General features: G+C 46.3%; 1 protein-coding gene across 6 annotated transcripts in view; it reads left to right on the top strand.

Moving 5' to 3' along the window:
• Positions 1–23581, top strand: part of PHF11 (PHD finger protein 11) — a 146535-nt gene that overhangs the window by 103064 nt on the left and 19890 nt on the right. For all 6 annotated transcript variants that reach the window (XM_073546086.1, XM_073546091.1, XM_073546090.1 and 3 more), the window contains one exon: positions 16025–16077. In XM_073546086.1, coding sequence (XP_073402187.1) covers positions 16025–16077 — 53 coding nt within the window. The remainder of the gene's footprint in view (positions 1–16024; positions 16078–23581) is intronic.

Genomic DNA, 23581 nt, shown 5'->3' with positions numbered 1-23581 from the left:
AGCAAATACACAAATTAACTCCTCCGCAGTATACACCCTCTGCTGGCTCTATCCAAAACCAGTTCTTGCTTAGTGTCTGTAGGAGGCACTAGGGTCTGGCTCCAGACCCCGACTTTTTTTATTTTTTATTTTACTTTCTTTCCCATGGATTGAAGGGGCGACGGGGCCTTTCAAGGTCCCGATTTCCCAAATTCATCAACAGGCGGGAACGCGAAGTGTATTCTCCCTGTACCCCTCCTGCACCACCTCAGTGCAATGCCTGGGCTCTCCTTAGGGTCGACGGATCCCTTTAATGGGTCCGCTCTCCCCACACTGACAGCGGACGGGAACATAGGGTGTCGCCCCCACGTACCCCCTTCCGGAGCCAGACCTTCAGCCGGACAACTTGCCCTGCCCTTCCAAAAGCTTACCGGGGGTGGTACTTTGGCAGAGGCTCCCATGAGGCGTCCATGCGGCCCCACTACACCACCACTACAGAAAGTGGCTGATGTCAGGAGGTGAAGGAGCCCTCTCCACCTCCCTATCAAAGGGATGGTGGATTGAGGATGAATGACGCGGCCAAAATCTTCACCTGTAGGCCCAGCGTACCTGACGCTGCTTCATCTGCCCATCTGTGAGTAGCGCAGCGTCTTTGGTCTGCAGCGGGGGGGGGGGCTCCCTCTCCATGGTCCTGTGTAGATGTCCTGGGCCCCAGGGAGATAGGCGCCTGGCCTACAGCGCTGTCAGTAAGCCTATGAGGAACCGCCGCTCTCTGCAGACACGGCCTGTCGCCATAGCAACTGTTTGTGTTGCTGCTGCTGCAAATTTAGTCCCTGGCTTCTGGCAGTGATAGACCCAGCTCCGCCCACCCGGCGACTCCACCCACTTAGGCTCTCTGAGCGAGAAGCGCTGCGGCTGCATCCTGACTCACTGGCCCTGACTCCACCCACTTTCTCTAGCGCTTCTCGTTCCTCATGAGAAGCGCCGACTTGTTCTCGGGCTCTTCTTCCTGGTGTGTGTGTAACAAGGATCAAGAAATATACAGGCAGGGGGACACCATCTTTTTCACCGCACGTGTGACTTCAGGCATTTACACAGCGCAGACTACCTTCTCTCGGGGCATAGACACAGGACCTGAGTAAGCTAGTACACAGCGCTTAACCCCTTCCCTGCAGTAGCCTCTAAACAGCAGCTATATGCAATATGTCTCAATCAAGGGCATCTAAGAAGACTGATAAGACACACACATTATGCCTCATGTACCACATGTAATACCCCACTACCACCGAGACACCATACTGCAATATGTGCAGCCTGCAACCCCTCATGTGCACAGGAGCCCCCTGTTAATGCCGACCCTAGTGGACCTAGTCCACTTGAGTGGGCCACGTTCCTGGCACAGTCCATGGCTTCCCTGGCTAAAGCTAAAGAATTCTTCAGTGATTCCTCCCCAAGCCAGGGCATCACTTTACCCCCCCGTGGAAGGCCCTTCAGCCACACGAGATTCTTCCTCAGACAGAGGCCGGACTGCGGCAGAAGATATACAATCTTCTTGAAAATGTCCCCATGACTCGTCCCCCAGACACTCTGGTGCCTCGGCGTCCGCGAGCTCTGCTTCCCGCTCCCCCTCACCAGAGGTTTGCAGTGAACATGAATCAGAATACGAGTCAGATGTGGCCATAGACTCGGACTCGCTAGAGTACCAGGAGTCTCTAGATTCTCTCATTGAAGCGGTTAATAAAGCTCTGAGAATAGACGAAGAACCCGGTACTAGTCCGGATCGCCCTGTCTTTCAAAAGGACCAAACGTCCTCACAGGGTTTTTGCTAACCACCCTGAGTATACGGACATTGTTCAGAGGCATAGAAGTTGCCCGGACAAGCGATTCGCAGGGCAAAAGCTGCTGGAAGCACGGTATCCTTTTGCACCTACGCTAAGAAAGGAGTGGACCGAGTCCCCTGCAGTAGATCCACCCATATCACGGCTCACTACCAAAACTCTCCTGTGTCTGTCTGACGGCTCGTCCATTAAAAACCACCACTGATCGACAGATTGACAATCTTGCTCCGTCAGTCTGAAGCTGCTGGAGCCGCACTCTTTCCTTCCTTCGCCACCACCTGGGTGGCCAGAGCTATGGTGGCCTGGGCAGAGGCTCTAGCTAAGACCAGTTGATACGACAACGTACCTACTGAGATGGTCAGTCTCGCTTACCAGATTGCCCGAGGCGGGGATTACGTTGTGCATGCCTCCCTAGATGCGGCTAACTGTGCTGCATTTTCAGCCGCAAACGCCGTTACCATCAGGAGAGCCCTATGGCTCTGAGAGTGGTGAGCAGACTCCGCTTCAAAAAAATCTTTCACTTTCCTGCCTTACCAGAGCGGGAGTTTGTTTGGAGATAAACTTGACCAAATTATCTCAGATGCTACTGGAGTTAAAAGAAAATTCCTCCCTCAGCAAAGACCCAGTCGGCTTTTTCGGAACCAACGCCAGGTTCGCTTCTGGCCTTTTCACAGTACCACAAGCTGGTCCGCAACAGCTTCCTTTAGCTCAGCCTGTCCCCCCTGCAGGGACAGGGATTCACAACCTTCATTCAAGCCCTTTCATTCCTGGAGAAACAGAACCTCTTGGTCCAGACCCAAGGGTACCTCTTCCCGCAAGTTCTCTGCTCAATGACTCATTGCAGTATCCGGAGGGCACAAACAGGGTAGGTGGCCGTCTGCTCTTGTTTTGTCAGGTCTGGCTGGCGGTCGTTCACGACCAATGGGTCAGAGATCTGGTGTCCTCCGGATACAAAATAGAATTCGCGTCTCCCCGCCAACACTCTTCCAGTGGTGTCTTCCAAAGACGGAGGCGCATGCAGCTCCATTTAACAAGCCATATACGCTCTCCGCAACAATGGAGTCATCATCACGGTCCCTCACACAGAAAGGTTCAAGAGGTTTTACTCAAACCTGTTCGTGGTCCCAAAGAAGGACGGAACCATGCGCCCCATCCTAGACCTAAAGCTGTTGAACAAGTTTGTCAAAGTGCATCATTTCAGAATGGAATCTCTCCGTTCTGTTAGCACCTCACTCGAGAAAGAGGAATACCTCGAGTCTGTCGACATCAAAGACGCATATCTTCACATTCCAGTCTTCCCAAGTCACCAAAGATTTTTACGTTTCATTATCGGAGACAAGCACTTTCAGTTCACTACCTTGCCCTTCGGTCTCGTCTCTGTCCCCAGAGTGTTCACCAAGGTCATGGCTGCCGTCATGTCAATCCTGCACTCTTGGAGCGTGGTGATTCTGCCCTACCTAGATGACCTCCTCATCAAGGGATTGTCCCTTCCCTCAGATGGTGGGCGACAACGTCCTCATTGGGTCAGGGAAGGTCCTTCCGGTCCACTGGCTGGTGGTGACCATCGATGCCAGACTTCTAGGTTGGGGAGCGATCTTCCATCACCACACGGCTCAGGGACGCTGGACCATTCAGGAATCGCATCTCCCGATCAATATCCTCGAGATTCGGGCAATCAGGCTAGTGCTTCTTCGATTCCATCACCTCTTGTCCAGTCGTCCCATTCTGATCCAGTCGGACAACGCCACGGCTGTGGCGTACATCAATCGTCAAGGGGGCACATGAAGCAAAAGAGCGATGCTCGAAGTAGCACACATTCTGCAATGGGCCGAGACAAACCACTCAGTCATCTCCGCAGTTCATATTCTGGGAGTAGGGAATTGGGGAGCAGATTTTCTCAGCCGTCAGAGTCTCTCCTCGGGAGAGTGGTCCCTTCATCCGAAATTTTTTCAGCAGATTTGTCAGCGTTGGGCAACTCTGGATGTGGACCTCATGGCCTCCAGGCTAAATGACAAAATTCCGGCATTCGTAGCTCAGTCCCGCGACCCATTAGCCATCGGGTTCGATGCCCTGGTGCTTCCGTGGCATCAGTTTTGTCTCCCTTACATTTTTCCGCTGCTTTCGCTAATCCCTGAAAAATCAAGGCAGAAGGTGATTCTCGTCGCACCAGACTGGCCACGCCGAGTGTGTTGCACGGAACTAGTGCAACTAGTCGCCAACATTCCCTGGCGGTTACCGGGCCGCCCAGACCTCTCTCAGGGGCCCATTTACCGCCAGAACTCGAGAGTGCTGAGTTTAACGGCTTGCCCATTGAATCCTGGATCCTAGCCCAGGCTGGTTTCTCGCAACAAGTAGCATCCACCATGATCAACGCTTTGAAACCTACTTCCATTCGCAATTACCATCGGATTTGGAAGGCCTTTTTCTCTTGGTGTAAAACCCGCGGATGTTCCCCACTTGTGTTTTCTATCCCTTCCATTTTGGAGTTTCTTTAAGCAGGGTTAGACTCGGGCCTGGCACTGGCTTCTCTCAAATGCCATATTTCACCCCTATCCGTCCTGTTCCAGCAAAGGATAGCTTCCAAATCGCAGGTTAAGACCTTCATACAGGGAGTTTTGCACCTTGACTCTCCCTACAAGATGCCTCTAGAGCCTTGGGACCTTAATTTGGTCCTAGGTTCCTTGCAAGAGGCCCCCTTCAAACCCTGCAGGACACATCACTCACTTTTTTCTTGGAAAGTTTCCTTTTTTGTGGCAGTAACATCCATCAGGCAGGTCTCGGAATTGGCGGCTTTGTCTTGCAAGCCTCCACTTCTGGTTTTCCACCAGTACAAGGTGGTGTTAAGGACATCTCCGTCCTTCTTGCCTAACGTCGTTTCTTCTTTTCATATGAATGAAGATCTAGTTTTGCCCTCGTTCTGCCCAGCTCCGGTCCATCGTACTGAAAAAGCTCTCCACACTTTGGATTTGGTGAGGTCACTCAGGAAATACATTTCCAGAACAGCGTCTTTCCGCAAATCGGATTCCCTCTTTGTCCCGGAGGGACACAGAAAGGACCTTCCTGCTTCTAAAGCTACAATAGCCAGATGGATTCGCTCTGCGATCCAAGAAGCTTACCATGTCACAGGTCAGCCTATCCCAGCGGGGATCAAGGCACACTCCACATATCGCACATTTAATTGTTTGATACACGAGATTTCAGCTGTCGTGCTGTTTCCCACCCAGGGACTGTTTTAGGATGTCCCATGGTCCTGTGTCCCAAAATGAGGCGAAGGAGAGACAGGGATTGTGTATACTCACCGTAAAATCCTTTTCTCAGAGCCAGTCATTGGGGGAAACCGCACCCGCCCTGTTAGCCTGTTGGCTTGTGGTTGTTCCTTGTTTTTGACATGTTGCATTTTTGTTTGCTATTTGTGGGCTCCTACTGCTTTGGCACTGAACTGGTTCAGGATAGAGCCAGCAGAGGGTGTATACTACGGAGGAGGACTTACACAAAGAAAGTATTTGCTTAGTGTCCTCCTAGTGGCAGCAGCCTAACGCCTATGATCCTGTGTCCCCCAATGATTGGCTCGGAGAAAAGGATTTTACGGTGAGTACACACAAAAATCCCTGTTTTTCGAACTATATGACGCAGCGGACCATAAGACGCACCTAGGTTTTAGAGGAAAAAAATGGAGCACTTTTCTGGGAGGCGGGTCTGCTGCTGATGTCCCCCAATTCTGTACGATTATCTCCCATCCTGGTATACATGCCCCCCCCATCCTGGTATATACATTTCCCCCCAACCTGGTATACATGCCCCCCCATCCCGGGGAATATGGCCCCCAGCTTTCTTGCAACGTTGCGTCCTAGCTGACTTCAGCGTGTAAGCAGCGCATGAGGTCACTAACATGCGCCTCCACACACTGAGGTCAACTACCGAAATATTCACTGCTCTCCATGCCCGGGATTATGGGAGTGGAGAGCAGTGAATATTCATTTTCTTAAAGGGCACACTGTTAGCTACAGCGTCCAGCTCCTGCAACGGCTGGGCGATCACATGTTTCCCGCTATTAAAGAGAGAATAGTCCCCCCCCCCACCACCACCACCTCTCGACGCCGGTTTCAGTGCATAGAGGTGGGAGGGACTATGAGCGTGAGGAGCAGTAACTATTCATCTTTCTTTAACAGCGGGCACACTGTTAATCATAGAATCGTAGAGTTGGAAGGGACCTCCTGGGCCATCTGGTCCAACCCCCTGCTCAAAGCAGGATTCGCTAAATCATCCCAGTCAGATGTCTGTCCAGCCTCTGTTTGAAGACTTCCATTGAAGGAGAACTCACCACTTCTCGTGGCAGCCTGTTCCACTCATTGATCACTGTAACTGTCAAAAAGTTTTTTCTAATATCTAATCTGTGTCTCCTCCCATTCAGTTTCATCCCATTGCTTCTAGTCTTTCCTTGTGCAAATGAGAATAAAGTTGATCCTTCTACAATGTGACAGCCCTTTAGATATTTGTAGACAGCTATTAAGTCTCCTCTCAGTCTTCTCTTTTGCAAACTAAACATTCCCAAATCCTGCAACCTTTCCTCATAAGACAGGGTTTGCAGACCGGTCACCATTCTGGTCGCTCTTTTCTGAACTTGCTCCAGTTTGTTGATGTCTTTTTTAAAATTTGGTGCCCAAAACTGGACACAATATTCCAGATGAGGTCTGACCAAAGAGGAGTAGAGGGAAATAATGACTTCACGTGATCTAGACTGTATGCTTCTGTTAATACATCCTAGAATTGCATTTGCCTTTTTTGCTGCTGCATCACACTGTTGACTCATATTCAGTCTGTGATCTATTAGTATACCCAAGTCTTTTTCACATGTGCTGTCACTTAGCCCTATTCCTCCCATTCTATATATGCTTTTTTCATTTTTATTGCCCAGATGTAGTACTTTGCATTTCTCCCTGTTAAAAACCATTCTGTTAGTTGCTGCCCACTTCTCCAGTTTATTTAAATCTTTTTGAATCCTCTCTTCTCTAGTATTAGCTATCCCTCCTAGCTTTGTGTCATCAGCAAATTTAATCAGTTTACCCTCAATTCCTTCATCTAAATCGTTGATAAAGATGTTGAACAATACAGGGCCCAGGACAGAGCCCTGTGGTACCCCACTTGAGACATTCTTCCAACTGGATGTGCAGCCATTTACGACCACTCTTTGGGTCCGATCACTAAGCCAGTTATGAATCCACCTAACAGTTGCCTTGTCCATTCCATACTTAGTCATTTTTTCAATAAGGATTGTATGAGAGACTTTGTCAAATGCTTTGCTGAAGTCAAGATATACTATATCTACAGCATTTCCTTGATCCACCCAATCAGTGATACCGTCATAGAAGGAAATTAAGTTAGTCTGACATGACTTATTAGTTACAAACCCATGCTGACTCTGTTTAATCACTTCATTCTTATCCAGGTATTGACATACATGTTGTTTAATAATTTGTTCAAAGATCTTTCCTGGTATAGAAGTCAGACTCACCGGCCTATAGTTGCCTGGGTCTACCTTCTTCCCCTTTTTGAAGATAGGAACAACATTTGCTCTTCTCCAGTCTTCTGGCACTTCTCCTGTTCTCCAAGAATTTTCAAAGATTATGGAGAGGGGTTCAAAAATTTCTTCTGCTATCTCCTTCAGTACTCTGGGGTGTAATTCATCTGGACCTGGAGACTTGAATTCATTTAGGTTAGCTAAGTGTTTCCTCACTATCTTTCTGTTTATAGATATCCTGGATTCTTCTATTCCCTTAATAGGACAGTGAATAACAGTTGATGTTACATTTCCTTTCTGAGAGAAAACAGATGCAAAATAGGAATTTAAAAGTTCAGCCTTCTCAACATCCTGTCTTACCATTTGATCATTTTCATCCTGTAAAAATCCTATAGCATCTTTGACTTTTCTTTTACTTTTGACATATCCCCAAAATCCTTTATTATTGCTTTTGACATCTCTTGCAAGCCTCAATTCATTTTCAGCTTTAGCTAATCTGATTTGTGCCCTGCAGGTTCTGCAGACAGCATTATATTCTTCTTTAGATATGCCTCCCTCTTTCCATTTTATAAACATTTTTTTCTTCCTTTTTAGCATGTGCTTAAGTTCTGTGTTCATCCATCCTGGTTTCCTTAAATGCTTCCTATTCTTCCCTCTTTTCGGAATTGTTAACAATTGTGCTTTGAGAATTTCATTTTTCAAGATTTCCCATCCTTCCTGGACATTTTTGTCTTTAAGGATATCCAGCCATTGAATCCCTCCAATTCTCTTTCTGAATCCCTTAAAATCTGCCTTTCTGAAATCTAACCTTGACGTCTGAGTCTTCACAGGTCTTCCGCCTCTAGTTATCCAAAATTCTAAAATAGCATGGTTGCTACCTCCTAGGGTCCCAGCCACTTTTACCTCCTCAACCATTTCCTCCCTGTTTATAAGGATTAGATCCAAGGTAGCAGTTCCCCTTGTTTTCTCCCTTACCTTTTGGAAGATAAAGTTGTCAGCAAGAGAGGATAAGAATTTCCTTGACCTGTTAGTTTTGCCTGAGAGAGATTCCCAACAAATGTCTGTTAGCCACTGTCACTGGCTCATGCCTCCTGTGACTCCCTCCGCTGCTGCCGCTCACCCCCACCTCTCCCATCCACAGCCACACTATAAGTTATATAGTACATCTGAACTATAAGACGCACCCCTCCACTTTCCTCCAAAATTTTGGAGGAAAAAAGTGGGTCTCATAGTCTGAAAAATATGGTAATCTTCTTTTCACTGTGTCACGTCGCCATCGGATACAGGGACTGCTGTTCCTGCTTCGGCCACTAGGAGGCACCAGACTGGCACTTCGCCGTCAGACCCAAGCTCTGCTATTCCGGTCTCGGCCTCTGGGAGGTGCCAGACTGTCATGTCACGGTCAAACTCGGGGTCGGCTGTTCCTGCCTCGACCACTGGGATGCGCCGTGGTCCGCCTGTGGGTACTGTTAGCAGGGAGGAGGCTCCTCCGCAGGCATCTGGCGGCAACAGGCTGCGCTCCTCTGGCGGTCATGAAGGGGTTGATGCATCACCATCTGGCCTGGTCCTGGGGGCGGTCCTAATGACGTCATCAGACCGTGAACCTGTGAGGGATGATCTGATCCCCCAAATACCTTGGGGCTGGTCTTGCAGGCCGCCAGATATAGTCTTGGTTTCCCCAGTGTGCTAGTTTATTTGCTATCTTTGATTCTGAACTTTGCCTGGATTTCTGACTCTGCTCCTGGACTGACGATTTTGTACCTCTGCCTCCCTCCCGGTTTATGACTCTGACCTTGGCCTGGATTTGATTCTGCTAATGTCTGCCGTTGTGGTACCTCTGCTGCCCGCCTGGTTTAGACTTGGATTCCTGACTACGCTTTTGGTCCCGTTTTTTAACCCCTTTCTAGCGACCGTCCTGCTCTGGTCCGCTGCTCTTATTCAGACAGCTACTTCCTGGACTCTGCTGTAAATCCAGATCCCTGTATAGGGGTAAAGGGTTTCGGGGTTGCTCGGGGTGCTGTCTTACTGCAGCCCAGACTCGCAGACGGACGTCACATTATATCTGGCCGAAAAAAAATAGTTTTTGTATATATATCCAACATATATAAAATCATTGTCCCTGAACTTTTTTTTCTTCTCCCTTCTCCTGCCTGAGTTGATTCTTTGACCTAACACCTGTTACCTGCTTCAGTGCACAGCCTGGAGGAGCACGCCCATCCTCCTACACAAGCATGCTGCAGTCTGGAGACTTCAGGGAAAAATCCGGACGTCAGAGATCCACAGTCCTGGGACATCGGCCCCTGGGCAGCTCTGGTCAAACCTGCCCGGAGGCTCAAGTATTGCCCGCAAATGCGGCTAAAGTTTTGTTACCCGTCTCTCTCTCATTTTGTAAGAAATCTCTGTGTTTTGAAGGCTTATGTGGATAGTGGCTCTGAGGGAAATTTCATAGATTTTTTGGTTGCTAGGAATCTTGGTGTACCGCTACTGAGGCTTAATGCCCCTATTAAAACCACTGCAATCAATGGCACATCTATTGTCCAGGGTGGAGTGGAATTTGTTACTCCAGGAATTGCAATGTCAGTGGGGACATTACATACTGAACATCTCATTTTTTGTGATTGATGATTTATCAGCCGCAGTTGTTTTGGGGATGCCATGGTTACGCAAGCACAATCCTGTCATTGACTGGCACCTTGGTGATATTGTGCACTGGAGTCCACACTGTCAGGATAACTGCATTATCGCTAGCAGTCAACCAGGTTAATGTTAAAACCCTCTACATCCCTTATGCTTTCAGGGATGTCTTATGCTATGCTATGCTTATTCTATGCTTATGCTATGTGGATGTCTTTTCTGAAGTGGAATCTGAGAAATTACCCCCTCATAGAGATGATTGCCCTATAGACTTGATTCCGGATGCCCGTCTCCCAAAGGGGAGAATATTTAATCTCTCCGGTCCAGAGCGTCAGGCCATGAATGACTACATAGCGGACAGTTTACGAAAAGGCTTTTTTTAGACCGTCCACTTCACCAGTTGGGGCCGGGTTCTTCTTTGTGAAAAAGAAAGATAGGGGTCTCAGACCTTGCATTGATTACCGGGAATTGAATGCAATCACTGTAAAAAAACAGTATCCGCTTCCACTCATCCCTGATCTTTTTAATCAGCTTACAGGAGCCCGTTGGTTTAGTAAACTTGACCTCCGGGTGGGCATATAATCTGGTCCGCATAAGAGAGGGAGATGAGTGGAAAACCGCGTTTAACACCCCCCTTGGCCACTTTGAGTACCTCGTGATGCCGTTCGGACGCAGTAACGCACCTGCCGTGTTTCAAAATTTTGTGAATATTTTCAGAGACATTTGTGGGGTGTATGTAGTCGTGTATTTGGATGACATCCTGATTTACTCTGCTGACCCTGTGGCACACACTCAACACATCTGTTCTGTGCTCCAAAGACTGCGAGAACATTCTTTATTTGCTAAACTAGAGAAATGTGTTTTGTTTTGTTTTTTGTTGAGGAGGTACAGTTTCTGGGGTACATGGTCTCAGGCAAAGGTTTCCGCATGGATCCTGCCAAGATCCAACCCATTAAAGCATGGGTACAACCCAAATCGCTAAAAGCGCTGCAGCGATTCTTAGGGTTTGCCAATTACTACCGCAAACTTATCAAGGGTTTCTCAGAGATTGCTAAACCAATCACGGATTTGACCCAGAAGGGGGGCAGACGTGGCTAATTGGAAACCTGAGGCACTTCAGGCATTTTCTACTTTAAAAGAGTGTTTTGTGGCTAACCTGGTACTAATAAATTTTCAAAACAAATTAACCTCAGTAAGGTCAAACAACTTCACTTGTATAAACCAGGGACCCTTACAACAATTAATGGACATAGATATGCAAAAAAACTAAACCTTTAATGAAGCCTAAATAGTAGACAATACAACCACACAAATACAAACAACCGTGTCACCTATTGTGCCCTACTATAGGGTCCTGATATCAAAGCTGCCTAACAACAGAGGTTGGCACCCTAAACACAATCGAGATTGGTGCCCCCATTCCACGGCGGCTGTACCCTAAAACTCCTAGATGGCCCTGAATATGTGCCACAAATGGTCAATCAATTATTCAGAAAAGGAGTGTACAGGGGTTGCCAAGCAGGTAGCTGAGTAGGCAACAATAGAAAAAGTGCAAAAATAGTGCAAAGAAGACAAGACAAAAAGTGACAAGTGCATTTAGAGTAACTCACTATCTGTCCCCTATATCTGAATACCTTCCTGTCAGCAGAGGTTCGTACCCTACTGGTCAGGGAATGGCGCCCCTGCTCCACGACGGCTTACCCTGGGAATACCCTGATATAACCTTAGATACAACATCGCGTAGCAAAACCATACATATGGAAGGACAAGTGATCCTTATAGCATCAATATAAAAAACATTGTTGATAATAAATAGAGGGATACTCAGAGTTTTGATGCAAGATAGGTAAAAACCTCAACGCGTTTCTCCCAACAGGATCATCAGGAGGTAGATAGATAGATGCTGTGTGGAAGAATGACCAAACTCCCCCATATATATATATAGCCACAACAGCCAATAAACAACGCCCACTTCCTGTATACCATAGAGGTCCCAGATACTAAGTGTCACAATAGATTCAAAGCAATATAATCAGGACAAACCTCATACTTCAGAATATACACCGGCTTGTGCTCTATCAACCACAATGAACCTCTCGTGGTTGGCCACTTCATTTGTCATTCAATCTCATTCTGAGATAACCAATGTGGTAACGCCGCCACTCCCTTAGTGTCAGGCGTGCGTTCAACCTCACACACACCTGCACATCAAATGAATTCATTCATGGCAGACCGGGTCTCACATTAAACCATCCAGTGTCATAGCTCCTCCAGGCACAGCCGTGCGCGCCACACCACACACACCTGTGCGTCATCTAATACCGTCCACCACCACCACAATGGGACGGCATGCGTTCCATAAGCAGCGATGTAATAGGTGGGCGTGCGTTCCACAGGGCTTACCGATACTTCCTGCTGTAAGCGGCGCATGCGCAGTGTGGAGGAGGGGACAGCGCAAGACAGGAACAAACACCACGCGCTGCCATGGCAGCGCCTGAGCCTCCTGCAACTGTCATATTGCGCATGCCCCAAACTGTGCATTGACTTCACACAATGGGCGTCATGTTAATTTCCCTTGATGAGCAGATTCCTCCTCCCAGCTAGGAGGCTACATGTAGGGGACAACAAGGTGAACCACACTACGCAATATAGCGCTGAGCAGCAAGCATATCTCACTGGATGTTCAAGCCCCAATAAAACCACATCCAATAAGCAAGCGATATTAAATCTTAAGTAGACCTATGTCCATCATAAATGAAGATGATGCTATAAATATATATATACACTATAGATAAACAAATAGCCGCTATCAAGTATAACATTATCCTATCAATATAAGCCCCATCAAACTTCATATTTTATGTTTATAAACTAGTAAAGGAAGGAGGGTAAAGGGAGAGGGGTGATTGAAACATTAATCTCATTAAAGGAATAAATTGGTACCCAAAAACTATTTAAATCTAGATATCGCACAACAATTTGTACATCCCACCACAGTGGGAAATATCTGGTCTAACATGACATAGCCCAAAGACACTCTGACGCCTATAAAAAACAAGCATAAGATAAGCTCTCATTCAGGCCATTTGGCGCCATGGACTCCACCCGATGAATCCAGGCGCATTCTCTGCAACAGTAACTTATCAAAATTATCCCCCCTGGGGTTCCTTTTTACCACCTCAATAATGCAAAATTGAACCTCCTCCTCTTTACCTCCATGTGCCTCATGCATATGTTTCGTATTTGTGTGGTTGTATTGTCTACTATTTAGGCTTCATTAAAGGTTTTTTGCATATCTATATCCATTAATTGTTATAACCCGGTACTAATCCAGCCTGACTTGGACCGGCCGTTTGGGGAAGAAGTAGATGCCTCTGAGGTTGGAGTAGGGGCAGTGCTTTCACAAGGCACCGCATGCCTTACGCAACTTCGTCCATGTGCTTTCTTTTCCCGAAAGTTCTCATCTACGGAGAGAAATTATGATATAGGGAATCGGGAATTGTTGGCCATAAAATGGGCCTTCGAGGAATGGCGTCACTTCCTCGAAGGTGCTAAACATAAAATTACAGTGATTACAGATCACAAGAACTTGACCTACCTGGAGTCAGCCAAAAGACTGAATTCCAGACAGGCAAGGTGGGCCTTTTTTTTTTTTTTTCGAAGTTTGACTTTCTAATCACCTTTCGTCCAGGTACTAAAAACATAAGGGCTGATGCCCTCTCTCGCAGTTTTTGCCCCTCGCAAGCCGAGGACTCTGAACCAGTTCCAAAATTGGCCAATGGGATTCTTGTTTCAGCTGTGTCTTTGGACCTTCTGGAGGCGATCCTTAGTTCGCTTGCAAGTTCTGAAGGAGTCGCACGACTCTGTTCTGGCAGGCCATCCTGGTGTCAATAATACCACCAGACTGGTGACTTGGAATTTTTGGTGGCCGACGGTGGTTAAGGATTGTAAAGATTATGTGTTAGCTTGTGAAATCTGTGCCCGCGCCAAGTCCCCCCATAATCGCCCTGCCGCCTGGCTCCAGTCCTTGCCCACCCCTGAGAGTCCATGGACCCACATCTCCATGGACTTCATTACTGACCTGCTGCCCTCAGAAGGGAAGACGTGTATCTGGGTGGTGGTGGATAGGTTCAGTAAGCAATGTCATCTTGTTCCCCTGTCTGGTTTACCTAATTCTGAAACTTTGAGTAAGCTCTTCATTGTTCATGTTATATGATTGCACGGCGCTCCGGTGAATATTGTGTCCGACAGGGGTACCCAGTTCGATTCTAAGTTCTGGAGGGCGTTCTGCAAACGCATCGGCGTTGAATTGTCCTTCTCCTCTGCCTATCACCCTGAGACCAATGGTCAAACTGAACGCACCAACCAGGCTCTGGAGCAGTATCTCCGCTGTTGCGTATCGGAGCATCAAACCGATTGGGTGGAACATCTGCCGTTAGCTGAGTTCGCCCTGAACAACCAATAGCAGGACTCCATCAAAACTACCCCTTTCTACTGCAATCACGGACTGCACCCACGCTTTGGTTCATTTTCGGCCAGGTTGTCGGAGCTCCCGGGGGTAGAAAAATCTATACATCGGTTACAGACTATCTGGTCGGAAGTAAACACAAACTTGAAGGGGTCCCAGGTTAGACAAGCTTTGGCTACAAATAGACGGCGATCCAAGGGACCGCAACTGGGAGTTGGGGACAAGGTCTGGCTTTCCACCAAGAATATCAAGCTTAAAGTGCTGTCTGCCAAACTGAGTCCCAGATTCATTGGTCCATATGAAATAATGGAAGTGATTAACCGGTAGCTTTTCGTTTAAAACTCCCTCAGTCTTTTAAATTGCCCAATGTTTTCCTCTAATCTCTCGTCAAGTTGTATCGCTCCCCAATTCAAGTCCAGGGTGTTCTTGACTCCCGCTTAGTGAGAGGTTCCGTGCAGTACCTGGTGCACTGGAAGGGCTACGGCCCGTAGGAGAGGTCCTGGGTTTCCGCTTGTGACATCCACGCCAAAGGTTTGATTAGAAAATTTCACCTCCTTCACCCTAACAAACCCGGTTTTGAGGGTCCGGAGGCCCCTCTTAGAAGGGGGGGTACTGTCACGTGGCCATCGGATACAGGAACTGCTGTTCCTGCGTCGGCCACTAGGAGGCACCAGACTGGCATGTCGCCGTCAGACCCGAGCTCTGCTATTCCGGTCTCGGCCTCTGAGAGGCGCCGGACTGTCATGACGCGGTCAAACTCGGGGACGGCTGTTCCTGCCTCGACCACTGGGAGGCGCCGTGATCCGCCCGTGGGTACTGCTAACAGGGAGGAGGCTCTCCTTCGCAGGCATCTGGCGGCCGTAGGCTGCGCTCCTCTGTCGGTCATGAAGGGTTTGGTGCATCACCATCTGGCTTGGTCCTGGGGGCGGTCCTAATGATGTCATCAGACCGTGAACCTGTGAGGGTTGATCTGATCCCTCAAATACCTTGGGGCTGGTCTTGCAGGCCGCCAGATATAGTCTTGGATTCCCCAGTGTGCTAGTTTATTTTCTATCTTTGATTCTGAACTTTGCCTGGATTTCTGACTCTGCTCCTGCCTGACGATTTTGTACCTCTGCCGCCCTCCTGGTTTACTGCTCTGACCTTGGCCTGGTTTTTGACGCTGCGACTGCCTAACTATTTTGTATCTCTGCCTCCCTCCCGGTTTATGACTCTGACCTTTGCCTGGATTTGATTCTGCTATTGTCTGCTGTTTTGGTACCTCTGCTGCCCGCCTGGTTTAGACTTGGATTCCTGACTATGCTTTTGGTCCCGTTTTTTAACCCCTTTCCGGCGACCGTCCTGCTCTGGTCCGCTGCTCTTATTCAGACAGCTACCTCCTGGGCTTTGCTGTAAATCCAGATCCCTGTATAGGGGTAAAGGGTACCAGGGTTGCTCGGGGTGCTGTCTTACTGCAGCCCAGACTCGCAGACGGATGTCACACACTGATGAAACACAGACAAGTTTTACATTGCTTGCCTCACTGCAGCCTAAATAATTTGTTTTTTTGCAGTTTTAAATCTATTTTTTTTTTTTTTTCTTTAACAGGATCAGAGTCGTATCGAACTATAGAGATGGATGTAACCTCAGACAATCAAACTGTAAGTTTTGTGGGTTTGCCCACTTCTACAAACAGGATTATGTTTTTTAAATTATAGCTGGTACAACATAGACTTTCTAACTTACCCTGCAGTACACAAATGTGGACTTCATGTATCATTTAAAGATACGAAAAGTTTAAGAGTTTACAATGTACTCTTGATAGTGTCCCTTACAGTGCTTAAGGTAAAAATCCTGTCGAATATCTTAAAACCTGGCTTTCCACTGCATTTGGGAAAGAGGTCTTATCTCCCCAGTTTGCACTAAAATGCACCCATGGAGTGCCTGCCAGACTTCCCTAGCCAAGGGTTCCTCCACGTCCAACTGCTCCCATGCACTATAGGTAGTGGGAATTTTTTATGTTGGTCTGTTTTCTATCAAACACATTCTGGAATAACCTAATTTGAGCTCTCTGAATCAAGCTTCTCCGTAGAGAAATTTTTGTTTTAGTTTACTGGTGTTGCTTACTAGATTTTGTGTATTCTATTTATTTATTTATTATTTTTTTTTTGTGAAAAGAGGGAACTATCCATATGGGGGTTAATGCTGGTGTCCGTGGATTTGAGACTGCAATGAACGGACTGGCTGCAGGTCATCCAACTCAGTAATTGAGGCTCGAGGGAGATGGATTGCATATTCGTGGTGCGTTCTGAGTCACCACAAGTCTCAGGATCCTTGGGTGTAGCTGGATCAAGATGCTCGAAGGAAATCGTCAAACCACGCACTGTCAGGTGAATCCACAGAAATTAGTTTTATTCAACATGGGTCCATGTGGTGCTATATGTTTACAGACTTGTCAGAGGAAAAGACAAAGTTTACGTGCCAGAAATGCAAGCCTGTGACTCTGTTAGAGGGAAAAGGTGCAAAGTCTTCAGGAGAGTATAGGTACACTAAAGCTTATCAAAGAAGATGAAGATTTCTTTGACAGCCGAAGAATTTCTTCAGAATGTTGTAATAGAAGGACTTTTCAGTGTTCCTGCAGAAGCTAATGACAAAGTAGAAATAACTATTCAGAATGTTTGAAGAGACGCACCTTTCAATGTGCCTGCAGAAGTAGAGAAATGGAAGCTTGTGATCCAAAGAGGCAGTAGGATGAGGAGGCTGTTAGCACCCATACCGCTGAAGAATCGCTACCTGGACAAATATGAAGATGTACATCAAAAACCTTCTTTGCCTACAAAGAATACTCAAGTAAGAAATCAGGAGCCTCTTGGAGGGAGAAAAAGAAGCGCTATGGTGAAGAAGAAAAAGAGAGTGATGGTCGAGGGGGATTCCCTACTGAGAGGAACAGAAGCCACTATCTGCCGACTGGGCATTACCTCACGAGTAGTGTTCTGTCGTCCAGGTGCCCAAATCAAAGATGTGTCTAATAGGGTATCAAAACTCTTCAGTGCTACAGACGACCACTAAAGCCTACTAATACATGTAGGAACAAATGACACAGCAAAAAAGAAACTGGAGACTATATTCAGAGAATTTGAAGATCTAGGCCGGAAAGTGAGGGAACTGAGAGCGCAGGTAGTCTTTTCATCCATCCTCACAGTGGATGGACATGGACCAAGGAGAATGAACAGGCTTCTACAGATGAATAACTGGCTATGTTGATGGTGCCATGAGCAACGTTTTATGTTTCTTGACCGTAGAGTGAATTACTTGTATGATGGACTTCTTGCTAGAGATGGGATGCATCTTACCAAAACAGGAAAACACATATTTGGTAGACGCCTTGCTACATTCATCAGGAGAGCTTTAAACTAGAGCACCATGGGATGGGAAATGTACAATGTAGCGCAGCGGTGTTCACACAGTGCGACAGATAGGCAGGGACCCAAGAAAGTTCAACATAAAATTCCAGAAAACTCACACAGACAGGTAAGCAATATCCTCCCGTTCGCAGCTGGGTCCTCAAATCATTCTGTTGCTGTGGGCAACTGCACCGCCGTATAACACTTGGGTGCGTCAGCAGCTTTGAAGTACCTAACTCTGTGTTCAACTTTAGACAAGCCTGGATTGCATAGAGCCTCCTGCTCTTCAGCTTGCAAAACAAAACACTGACACACCCAAGACAAAACTGAGAGTTTTAAATGGGAATTGTGAACATAGAGCCACTCCCAAAACCCAGAGTGGAGAGAGGGATTCGCCCCACTACAAAACCTGCAAATCCCTCTAAAAATTAAAGCCAGTGTATGGTTTTCTTAAAATCTGACTTGGTCAACTACTTTGACCAAATCCACACTCACTTTCACTTTACTTTGTAATCAAAGACATTTGGTGTAATCACAATGGGCTCCAGCGGGTTTAATATGTCTCTATATGCATCATGGGTGAAACATACTGGCCCTTGGATATCATTTCCCTCACTGCCTCACAACGGCCAGAAAAAAATGTGCAGCTAATGAATTCTTTTGAGAACCCTGCTATTAGAAGTGGAATAAAGAACAAAAACAACAAATGAGTGAAATGGAAAATTTTCTGAATGACCATATAGCGAGAAACTGACTACAAACTAAAATGTGTCTATACAATTGCACAGATCATGGGAAACAAACAAGGAGAATTGGACCTGCTAACAAAGTCAGAGAGATATGATGTCATAGGCACTGAAACTTGGTGGGATGACACATGATTGGAATACAAACCTTTAATGCTGCAACTTATTTATTAGAAACAGGATTTTAACAAGAGGGGAGGAGATGTTGCATTGTATGTTAGGCAAAACGTATATCTCCACAGAGAATCCAATCTTCAGAGACTGGTAACTCTACAGCAACTGTTTGGGTGTAACAATTATAGCGGTACACTCAGGAACCTCTTGGCTTGAGACAAATAAGGCAGCAGAACCAGAGTTCAGTGTCAAGTCTGTATTATATACACAAAACATAGGTGCAGCGTGTGAACACACTTCAAATAAACACAGCAAACAGGGTGAAGTCAGAAGAACTTCATAGGCTGCACTGCTGTAGGTAATGCGAATAAATGTGGATGCAACACGAGAACAGTAGTTCAAATCAACACGGCAAACTAGATGAAATCAGAAGAAGTTCATAGGCAGCACTGCTGCAAGTAAAGTCTCATGGGCGAGGCACTCACTGGGAAATGCTGATACGAAGACACGTTTCAGATCAGGGCTGGCAGTCTCAGAATAAGAGTCCGGAAGCAGTGCAGAGCTGAGAGTCCAGTACAGTCAAATATATTGGCACTGAATACCAAGGAAGTTTAGCAGAAGCGAGCCGAGCTTACGTGTCCTAGCAGGCAGGCTGAAGCAGATGCGGACAAACACAGAGGCACAGTTCGTAGCAAAAGCACCACTGCAAGCTGGGAATGTTCACTGGAAAAGCCTAGCTGACTTTTCTGGAGAGGATCAGTCTCTTGGAACACAGAGTCAGGATTTCTAGCAGAATACACAAGCAAGGACTGGGAGGGGGAACCAGGGTTATAAAGACAGGGAAGGTGGATCACATGAGCAGAAGCGAGGCATCAAACACCATCTTGGAAAAGGGCAAAAGTACCACAGATGAAACAGGGAATCCAGAGTCCTGACATTGGGTAGAGAAGGGAGAGAAGCACAGGACATTATTGTAGGTGTTTACTATAGGCCACCTGGACAGACTGAAGATATGGATGAATTGTTTTTACATCAGATGTCTCTATTCTCTAAAAAGTATGACATATTGATCGTGGGAGATTTTTATTATCCAGGGAATCTCTCTCAGGCAACAGTAAAGGTACTGTCACACTTAGGTCGGGATCGCTGGTGCATCGCTAAGTGGTCGCTAGTGAGCTGCCACACAGGCAGATCTCACCAGCGACATCGCAGGGGTCGGGGGTCGCTACTTACCTGTCAGACGAGGCGATCCTGACGTCTTCCCTCCCACGTCCACGCGTCGCTTGTTTCCACAGCAGGAAGCCCAGCAGGAAGCTGATGACGAGAAACAGTCCAGGACATTCTCGCGCGATCAGCGATAACCAGCGGGGGAGCCGTCGGAGGCAAGTATCACACATAGCGATATCGCTAGCAATATCGCTATAACGTCACAAAAACCAGTGACGTTATAGCGATATTGCTAGCGATATCGCTTAGTGTGACAGGCCCTTAATGGGTCCTGAAAATTCTTATCTTCTCTTGCTGACAATTTTATCTTTCAGAAGGTAGAAAAGAGAACAAGAGGATCTGCAATCTTGGATCTAATTCTTACCAACAGGAAGGAAATGGTTGAGGAAGTAAAGGTGGCTGGGAATTTGGGAGGCAGCGATCATGCTATCTTTTGGATTATACTAGGAGGAAGACCAGCAAGGACTCAGACTTTAAGGTTGGACTTCAGAATGGCAGATTTTAATGGACTCAGAAAGAGGGTAGGAAAGGACCAATGGCTGGATGTTCTAAAAGACAGAAATGTCCAAGATGGATGGGAGATTTTGCTATATGAAATTCTCACTGCACAATCAGTAACAATCCCGAAAAGAAAAAAGAATTGAAAGCATGTAAATGGGCCAGGATGGATGAACACAGCTTAAACGCCTGATAAAAAGGTAAAAAGAAATGTATATTAAATGGAAAGAGGGGGACATATTTCTAGAAGAAAACAATGCTGTCTGCAGGCAATGCAAGGCAAGCGTTAAAAGAGCTAAAACCAATAATAAAGTGAGGCTTGCAAGGGAGTTATGTCAAAAGCAAAAGAAAAGTCAAAGATGCTATAGGATTTTTACAGGATGAAAAGGGTGATGTGGTCAAAAATTATGTCGAAGGCCGAATTTTTTAATTCCTATTTTGCATCTGTGTTCTCTAAGAAAGCAGTTGTAACATCAACTGATCTTCACAGTGCTATTGAAGAAATAAAATAGTCTACACTATTTATAAATGGAGTGATGATGAGAGAACACTTAGCTAATTTAAATTAATTTAAATCTCCTGGTCCTAATGAATTACATTCTATGGTACTGAAAGAGTTAGCAGAGGAAATTGCTGTTACGGCGGCGGAACATGCTTAAAAAAATATAAATAAACGTGTTCGCCGCCTGGGTCCACCGTGCAGCAGATGGAAAAACCGCAGCTAGAAGACACAGAGCACTGTGGCGGTAATGTGCACGGGGTTCTATATCACCCAGGTGCAATCAAGCAGTCTCTGTTAAGTGCACAGAGCTGCTCCAGGAAAAAATAGAAAAGTAACGCTGAGCCTGTTGGTAACACAGGGACTCAGCGGCACACATGTGGTAGGCAAAAACCGGAGTAGTTAGAATGTCACTACGTCCGACACCTACCGTGGTAATAAGTGTGCTGGCGTCACAACCGCGGACGCAGAAATAAGCTGCAACTCCAGCGCGGCGTGAACAGAGCCGCAAACAAGGCGCTGCAAAAACGCTGGCGCAATGCAGGACGCTTAGCTGCTGCAAAAGGTATGGCTGGAGCGCGCTGGCGCTAGCGCTGCTACTGGCGGCTGCCCAATCACTCACACAAACGTAATATCAGAGGGAAGGGGTTTCATAATAAGTCATCCACCAGTCCAAGCATCCATTACCATACACACAGCAGCAGTATGAAAATACTAGCGCATGGCGGAACAGCCATGCGCACTTTTTATAGCATACGGGACCTTCCGGAAGTCTCCATAACCCTGAGCTGGACCATTGGAATCAGGAGCAGGACCTGAGCACCTGACTCCTGAGCTCCAATGGGAGGTTGTCCCAGGAGCATGCTCAGAGTATGGAGTGAAGGACTTAGCCTCCGGAGAGAGTTGCTGAAAAGCAATCTCTTCTGCAATCTCTCCTGCAGTGGACGGATAGCAGGAGATTGCAGGATGTAAGGGTCCAGATCTCTGCATAGCCAGGGCAGAAATCTGACTCCAAACATTTGCAGAACCACTAGCCAGAGTCTTTGAATAATTTTGGAGAACAGGAGAAGTCCCAGAAGTTTGTAGAGGAGCAAATATTGTTCCTATTTTCAAAAAAGGAAAGATGGAGCCAGGAAATTACAGGCCAGTGTGCCTTACTTCTATACCAGGAAAGATATTTGAACAAATTATTAAACAGCATGTATGTAAGTACTTGGATAAGAATACAGTAATTAACCAGAGCCAGCATGGGTTTGTAGCAAACAAGTCATACCAGACGAATCTAATATCCCTCTATAATGAAATCACTGTCTGGGTGGATCAGGGAAATGCGGTAGATATAGTATATCTTGACTTCTTCAGCAAAGCATTTGATAAAGTATTGCATACTATCCTTATTGAAAAAAGACCAAGTATGGGATTGGCAAGGCTACGGTTAGGTGGATTCATAACTGGCTCAGTGATCGTACTCAAGAGTGGTATTGGTTGCACATCTAAGTGGAAAAGTGTTTCAAATGGAGTACCACAAGGCTCTCTCCTGGCTCCAGTGTTGCTACATCATTTTTATAAATCTAGATAAGGGAACTAAAGGGAAACTAATCAAATTTGCAGACAATGCAAAGCTATGAGAGATAGCTAACACTAGAGATGACAGAGAAAGGATTCAGAAGGATCTAGATAAGCCTGAACAATGGGCAGCGACTAATAGAATGATAAGTTAAAACAGGGAGAAATGCAAGATTCTACATCTGGGCAAGAGAAATTAAAATTACATCTACAGAATGGGAGTAATAGAACTAAGCAACAGCACGTGTGAAAAGGTGGGTATACTAATAGATAACCAACTGCACATGAGTCCACAGTGTGATGGCAGCAAAAAAGGCAAACACATTATTAAGAGAAGAATAGAGTCTAGATCATGTGAAGTAATTATCACCCTCTACGCCTCCTTGCTCAGGCATCATCTGGAATACTGTGTCCAGTTCTGGGGACAACATTTAAGAAAAAAACTTTGGAAAACTGGAGCAAGGTCAGAGAAGAGCTACCAAGTTGGTGAGGTGATGTCTTACGAGGATCTGGGAATGTTTCTTGCAACAAAGAAGACATAATAGCTGTCTACAAATATCTGAAGGGATGTCGGTGTACAGGGATCATCCTTATTCTCATTTTCCCATTTGAACACGAGAAGCAATGGAATGAAACTGAAATGGAGAAGATACCGATTAGATATTAGAAACAAAAATTACAGTGTGGAACAGGTTGCCACGAGAGGTAGTGAGTTCTCCTTCCATGGAAGTGTTTGAAGAGAAGGCTGGCCAGACATCCTTCTGGGATGGTTTAGGGAGTCCTGCATTGAGCAGGTGGTTAGACAAAACATTCTATGATTCTAGAAAACTCATAAGAACCACAGAAAGTTTAGAATATCCTAATAGTAGTATGGATGTACCACAAAATCACATTCAGTTATAAATTCAACAAAGATCTATACAAAATTTACAAATTGTCTTTATTGATAAAAAATTACAAACAATACATGTACAGAATAAGAATTAAAACCATACTGAATAATTAATTCATATGAAAGAGAGCAGGCGGGCAGCAATTTAACCATCCATGATGCCGCATGTGACTTAGCGGCGCTGTGGGGAGCTCCGCTCACATGACGCGACTGGATCTA

This window comes from Dendrobates tinctorius, unplaced genomic scaffold (genome assembly GCF_039654945.1).
Source record: "Dendrobates tinctorius isolate UK_male_01 unplaced genomic scaffold, ASM3965494v1 ptg000145l, whole genome shotgun sequence".
NCBI classification, from domain to species: Eukaryota; Metazoa; Chordata; class Amphibia; order Anura; family Dendrobatidae; genus Dendrobates; species Dendrobates tinctorius.
This window is presented reverse-complemented; position numbering and strand designations above follow the sequence as displayed.